The sequence below is a fragment of the Austrofundulus limnaeus genome, unplaced genomic scaffold (genome assembly GCF_001266775.1).
Source record: "Austrofundulus limnaeus strain Quisiro unplaced genomic scaffold, Austrofundulus_limnaeus-1.0 Scaffold67, whole genome shotgun sequence".
In the NCBI taxonomy this organism is placed as follows: Eukaryota; Metazoa; Chordata; class Actinopteri; order Cyprinodontiformes; family Rivulidae; genus Austrofundulus; species Austrofundulus limnaeus.
The window spans coordinates 233992-241563 of NW_013952469.1; the positions used below are offsets into that span (position 1 = coordinate 233992).

At 38.9% G+C, this 7572-nt stretch overlaps 1 protein-coding gene across 1 annotated transcript in view; it reads right to left on the bottom strand.

The window, feature by feature from the left end:
* cftr (CF transmembrane conductance regulator) overlaps positions 1–7566 on the bottom strand; it is a gene marked incomplete at its 3' end in the record, with an annotated part of 78751 nt that extends 71185 nt beyond the window's left edge. The window contains 2 exon segments of the mRNA XM_014010265.1: positions 6142–6252; positions 7399–7566. Coding sequence (XP_013865719.1) covers positions 6142–6252; positions 7399–7451 — 164 coding nt within the window.
* Between the last annotated feature and the right edge of the window lie 6 nt (positions 7567–7572).

Below are 7572 nucleotides of genomic sequence, written 5' to 3' on the forward strand. Positions count from 1 at the left end.
GGATTACTGAGATGCATCAGGACATTTATTAATTTTAGTAATTTAATCAACAGTATTCTTGCCACAATACAACACACACTATTTTGGATGATTGATTAATTACTGAAATGCCATTTGAAAACACATTTTGGCTATTTTCAAAGTGGTTCCTTTGAAATTATAATCTCTACCCTGTACTGACTAATTATTTACATGTTAGATGTCAAAGAGAACTGAGGAAGAAGAGAGAGAAAAAAGAAAGTAAGAAAATGTCATCAATATGATAATAGATGACAATTTTTAAAGTGTTAGGTACATCTGTGCCTGAACAAGGACAGAAACTGTTTTTTGTCCACCACGAATTGAAATAAATGGCTGTAAAAAGTTCATAGTACAAAAAATAGGTAAACTTCCTAGAGTGTTCTAAACTTGTTAAGTTATGGGCAAAACTGTCTGTTGTTTTTGAATTTAACTTTGTTGTGAGCAAAATGTTAACAAAACAGCCCAGTGTATCAGATTTGATACAAAAATATATATCGTAAACAAAGTGATGTGGCAAAAAAAAATTTTTTTTGGGGGTGGGGATTTTATTTAAAGGCCCAAAACACATGTCAATTCTAAAAATGGGAATTTTCTATTTTTTAAAGGGTTAGGCTTTAATCCAAACTCCACCCACACAGACAAGAAACTCCCCCGACGTACTGCAGAGAAAGAAGAAAAAAAGCCACACAAAAACATCCACAAAGCCTTTTAAAATGTATGTATAGCTACAACAGCAAACCTCAAGGTATTTACAGGGATTTTCTGTGACAGCAGCACAAAGCAGCACATCTTTAAACATTATTTATGGCTCAACATTTTTACAGATTAAGTTGTGATCTGATCAGAGCAGTTTCATTTGAGTCACACTTCGAACAGGACTTCTTGTGACTTTCTTCTTTCAGATCCTCCATAAAATTAAGAGTTAACCATTTATTTGAAAAAAAAGTGAAAAGCTTTTATTGCCTTACTTCCACTTCACTGTTTTGTAGCTTCGTGTTGGTCTGACACATAAAATACTTTGAAGTTTGTGCTTGTAACACTGTAAAAGTTCACGGGAAATGAATACTTTGTATGTTTATACTGTATATATATTTATATGTGTAACACATGCAACAATAGTTTTGTTTTCTTTAATCAGTCCCAGCTGTCTGACTTTGAACTGAGGCTGACAGTTTTAGGGGAAGAAGGTAAAGTTCACGTTCCCAGAAGCCTTCACTGTTTGCCGATTGGAATAATGAGAGTAAAAATCACCGTCTCATTTATCACCCGGTGGGCTCTGGGACAGTTGTAAAGGTCAACTTTTTAACACCGACATACATTAACTGGATTGTTTGAACAACTCATTGTGATAAAACTTCCCTGGGAGACCAAAAAGGCAGAGCCGACATGGGGTTGTTGTGCTAGATTTTTTTTTAAAAAAGAGAAGCAAAGCAATGTAAATATTCACCACTTTTTAAATTTATAAAGATAATGAGAGTGAAAAACAGCCAAGGTGAGAAAACATGATGACAGACATGTCAGATTTTGACAGGAACTTATAAAACACAAACAAACTCTTTATGATTTGAAGTGTCCGGTCAGAGAAAGCGGTGTTGTTTGAAAGAAAAGAAGAATGAGAATCAGTCAGAGAAGATTTAGTGTTGTTGTTTACTATCGATTGACTGCAGTAGCATTGCAGAAGCTCATCCTATTAAACCCTGTAAATTTTATTCTGTTTTACAACTATTTGACCATTTTAAATGGAATTGAAAGAGACTGATTCTCAGGGTTTTATCTTTTTGCAATAATGAGATGTTTGTCAGTAGATTGAACCTCATATCCACAATGATCAGAACTAATTCTGCAACATGGACACATTCAGCTGGCTACTAACACTAGACCTCACGTTTTCTGATTTAATGCAGGAATGATTTTAGTAAAACCTGCTGTGTTCAACAAGGTGAGACTAAACTAAGAAGGTAAATAATCAGTCAGTGGTTTGGAGCAGATAGACGAGAACAACACTGAAGAGAGGAGGTATTTTTCTCCAACTTAGAAACTATTTTCTGTGTCTGTCTGCGGTCCATCTGTAATTATTCTAATTCTGTGCCTTCTGAAGGAAATGGTTGCTGCTTTACAGCAGAGGGGTGATTCTACTGTATGACCTCTCTAGTTTTATAGTTTTAAAGTTTTTTCCCCTCATTTAACGTTGCTATTACAAGAGTTTTTGTGAAGTTATTGTTTCAAATTAAAATAAAAAATCTAATCCAGTAAACTTGTTTTATACAGATAATAAATAAATAAATAAATAAATAAATAAATAAATAAATAAATAAATAAATAAATAAATAAATAAATAAATAAATAAATAAATAAATAAATAAATAAATAAAACTGTTTCAGGTGGGAGTGGATGTGGAGGCGTCAGTTTCTCTGACTGAATTTTTTATTAAACTGGACTGTTTTTCTAAGACACAACCTCAACCAGCAGGAGGGAGAAAAATGATGACAACATTGTGTAAAAACAGCATCAAAATAAAAATATATTCTATCTTATTTTTTTTTCACACAAAATAAAATTCAGATTCTAAAGTTTGAGTGGTCAGTATTCAGGAAATTAACATTTATCCCACTAATATTTACATAAAGGTCGCCAGCCTCTCCTGCAGTCAAACAGCCCGCATCATGACGCTGCCACCTCCGTACGTCACTGTTCTGCTGATTTTTGCTGCCCAAAAGTTTCCCTCTTTTTTCCTCCAAATGTAACGTTGGTCAGGGGCGGTCCTAGCTTGTTTGGTGCCCTGGGCGAACAACTGCTCTGCCCCCCTAAGTCATCATTTAGCTAACATCATCTGTATTAAACAGCATGCCTTAACTTGCATCGTTTGGAAAAAACTGCAACGTTTTTTGCCTTTTGATCTGGCTGGTTTCTGAAACACAAGGCGGAGCTCCGCTCGGGAGCTCGTCTCCCATCACTGATCCACAGGAAACAGTGTGAGCACGCTCGTGGTGCGTTTAAATGCGGCTCAGAAAAACATGTTACTGCATGTTAACAAAGAAGAAAAGTGCGGGGGACAGAGGGCACAGATACGGGAAGTGCGAGGGACATGTCCCACAGGTACCCCGTGTCCGGTACGTCCATTGTGTTCTTTTTAAATTCAGAATCGCTGGATTTTCTAATTTCCTGTTAAAAGAATGAGACAGACGTCCCGGATACACATGAAGTGCCTCACCTTGGATTGCGCAATCCTACGCTTGTTTGAATTTCTTTTGATGTAAAAAGGCACAGATATTATAAGATTATTTTCTTCCTTCTGCTGCCCTTCATTTTATTTTTAATTTGCATTTTTTGTACACTGAATTTGCTTTGTTTTCCTAAATGAAATGAATGAATAAACTAAACTAAACTAAACTAAACTGTGTTAGAGACTGAGAACCCTCACCGCCCCTCCCTTCTCCATCTTTCAGTACCTTAGCTGTCACAATGTGGAGGGTGCCCACTCCCACCATATATTCCTGTAGGAGCCATATATGAAACCAATGTATAGGTCTAAGATATATGAAATAATACATGTTTTAAATGGGGAGGGTGGGGGCAGGGTCATCATAATGGAACACCATGTCTCTTATGCAACAATGTTCTGAATTATTTCAAATTCTAATGATGTGCAGAGAAAGTAAATAGGTTTCACTGTTCACAGATGAAACAGAGACAGAGAGGTGAGCCAATTAAAACAGGAACAAGAAAGACAAAAGAGTTTTATAATTCCAACTCAAACTAAATTCTTCTTAGAATAAAAATGCATTCAACTATTTCTAAAAGCACAAAGTAAAATTAAGTTAAATGTAAATACAAACAGAATGCAGAGACTTTCAAACCTCATAAATTCATCATTTACTCATAATTGTTGTTGTTGTTGTTGTTGTTTACAAAAACTATTAAATCTGATGTCAGCGTCATATCTGAACAAAGTAGGGCCATGTTTTTCTGATGTAGTTGTTTCAGGATGTATCAAGTGTTTTCAGCAGGTTGTAGGTCTGGACTGCAGGGAGACCAGTTCAGAACTGGACTTTACCACTGAGTCATGTTGTTGTAATGGATGCAGTCAAATATTGTGTTGCTGAAACAAACAAACCCTTTTCATGACATCTAATAATGCTGCTGTGGAGACTTTTCAGCAGCTCTTTGCAGCTGCATAGACTAGCAATGCCATAATGCACCCTTATACCATCAGAGAGGCAGGCTTTTAAACTGTGTGCTGGTTGGCCTCTCTCTTTAGCACAGAGGACGTGGCGTATTTTAAAAAAGAAAAAGATGTTCAGATTTTGATCCGTCTGCTTTGCGATTCTTGTGTTTTCCCTTCGCCCTGCCGCGCCCACTCTCACCTGTTCCCCTTTTATTAATATCTCTGCATCACTTCCCTCATTGTTGGAGCATTGAGCATGGTGTTCCTCATGGTTTCCTCAGTGTTCTCCCTCAGACACTGTCAGGTTTTCGCTGCTTCTTTTTCTGTTTAATAAATTCAGGAACTCTCTTGAGTCAAGTCTGCACTCCTGGGTTCAGTTTCTTCATCATCCCTGATATTTTCCTCCATTAGTTGCTCCTGTTCAAACTGAAGTGTTGTTGCCTTATTTTCTCCTAACATGGGACGATTTATTAGTTCAAACATTAAAATGTTCCATTGTGAATAACATAAGGGTTTATAAATCTGCAAATCAAAGCGTTTTATGTTTTGTCCTGATGCATCTCAGTAATCCAGGTAAAAAATCAAAAAGAAAAAAATTGTATAGGTCTTCTGGACGGGTTCTTCTCTAATGAAACGTTTCGTCTCTCCTCCAAGAGACTTCTTCAGTCTGAGAGTTTCAGGCAAAATTCAGGCTTTTAAGTCCTGCCTCCATGTGACTGATACTCACATCACATGGCTATCGTTGACACCTAATTAACACTTATTGTTAACGGGGTGGAGTGATACTGGCTATAGCAGTGCTGTAGGAGGGGGACAGCTGAAAACGGAGGCCTCCACTTCTGTTTAATGATGGACGGTCTTTCTTTACAAAAATGGCTTCTTTTACTCCTCTCTCAAACCAATGTTCCTCCCTATCATGAATGAGAACATCCTCATCTCTGAAAGAGTGACCGCTGGCCTGTAAATGAGTGAAAACTGCAGAGTTCTGGCCATTAGAATCAGCTTGCCTGTGCTGGGACATTCTTTTGAACAGTGGCTGCTTTGTTTCCTCGATGTATAACTGGTCGCAGTCCTCCTGGCACTTAACAGCATATACAATATTGCTCTGTTTGTGCCGGGGCACCGGATCTTTGGGGTGAACCAGCCTTTGCCGTAATGTGTTTTGGGGTTTGAAAGCCACTGGGACATCATGTTTAGAAAATAAACGTCTCAGTTTCTCCGAAACACCCGCAACATACGGAATAACCACTGGTTTGGGTCTGGGTTTGGGGTCTTCATTTTCACCTGAAGGTTGCATGGAGTCCTGTCTGTGTTTCCTGTCTGCTTTCAGGAAAGCCCAGTCAGGATAACCACACTGCTCCAGGGCCTGTCGTGTGTGTGATTTCTCTTTCTGCCTGGCTCCTGGGTTTGTAGGGACACTGTCTGCTCTGTGGTACAGAGTCCTGATCACTCCTAACTTGTGTTCCAGTGGGTGGTGGGAGTCAAAACGCAAATATTGGTCTGTGTGGGTGGGCTTACGGTTAGGGTTGGTGGGCTCACCAGTTTCCAACCGTCCTCCATCCGAAACCGAGACATCGCAATCCAGGAACGCCAACATGCCATTTTTTACATCCTCTCGTGTGAACTTAATATATTCATCCACAGAGTTGATGTGATCAGTGAAATGTTGGACTTCCTGGGCTTTAATTTTAACCCAGGTGTCGTCAACATATCTGAACCAATGGCTCGGTGGCACCCCTGAAAAGGACATCAAGGCTCTCTTTTCCACTTCCTCTATGTATAGGTTTGCAACAATAGGAGAAACAATTTTTTTCTTTTTCATTTTATGTATTTTTACATTTATTTCACACAGCTTTTCAATTATTTGATTTTTTTCTAATTATTCTATTAGAACAACATAATGAATATATTAAAAGTATGTGCTTTAAGATGAAAAAGATCTGAATAACTCAACCTTTCAAGCCTCTCAGAGAGGGTGTCTGCCTGATCATAGGATGGAGCTTTGTACACGTCACTCAGCTCCAACTTCTTAGTGAAGCCCTTCCTCAGCAGCGGGGAGATCCACCTGCGTAAAAACCACATATTAAAAACACATCAGCAGTCCTTTTTCAGCTCCCACTCCATGTTCGGCTCTCTGATGGTAAACAGGAAAATAAAGCAAACGTGTTGCAGATATTTAGATATTTTCTCTGTCACATTAGTGTGTGAGGAAAAGCGGTTATCTGAGCTCTTTCAAAGTCTGAGTCCTGAAAGAGAGCCGAGATAAAGTGGAGCAAAATGCAAACATCTGTCTGCTTCCTTATTTAAAAAGTCTGACTGCACACACTGCAAACAAGCAGGGAGTTAGTAAAATATTATTTAGCTTTTTAAACACTTTATCCTTCAGGAAACAAAAAACAGCTTTCCCAGAGGAGACTGACATAAAAGCTTATAAAAGTTGACAAGTTTATCTTCCACAAAGTCATAAACTAATAAAACATCCTGACCAGCGTAGTCCAGATCTCTGAAGCTTTGTGTTTTTATGGACCCAAAACATCAAGTTCTTGAAACGATTTCATGAAACAAAATGAAATTTCACACTCCTCATTTCTGAGTTACAGCTCCTCTAAGACCAGAGCCTCTGCTCCTCTTCATCGACACGAGTCAGCTGAGGTGGTTGAACAACCTGGAGGTTTGATGAGCACATCCTGCAGATAAAACATGTACGTTCCCCACCTGGACCCGTCCAGCCAAGACTCCACCACAAACAGGTGGGGGGAAATGGGTGGATGAGAATTTAATTTTTAAATTATTGCTAATATTATTAATTGTTAAGAGTCTAATTTGAATGTTTTGGCATGAAGAGTCGGAAGCAACAACCTGCAGTCACTCACTCAGATCAAAGGAATCAATGGAGAAATTTTACAAAATCCTATGTTTTAAATTCTTTTAGAACTCTTTATTGACTCATGCATCCAAACCTGACGAATCTGAACAAAACCTAAAGAAGTGAAGCAGTTTTTACACAGAAACAAACTGCTCCCAATAAGTCTGGTGGTGTTGGTTAGACCCAGAAACAGCGCAGAGGAGCAGCCTAACCGGAGCGCGTCTTTACGCACAGAGTCCCGAGCTGTTTTTGCGCGCGGTAAAAAAATGTATAATAAGGTCAAATGTGGAATAATAAATAAGGTTTCAGCAAGTGTCCACATGAGCCGTGGACTCACGGTCTTACCAGAAGACAAACTTGGAGAAGAAGTTGGCATCTTCCACCGGTGACTTCTGCATCCTAAAGGCGCCGCCACTTTGATCTCTCTGCACCTGAGGGTTGCTGTGCCTCGCTCACATTGGTGTGGAGCTCCCACACACACACACACACACACACACACACACACACACACACACACAC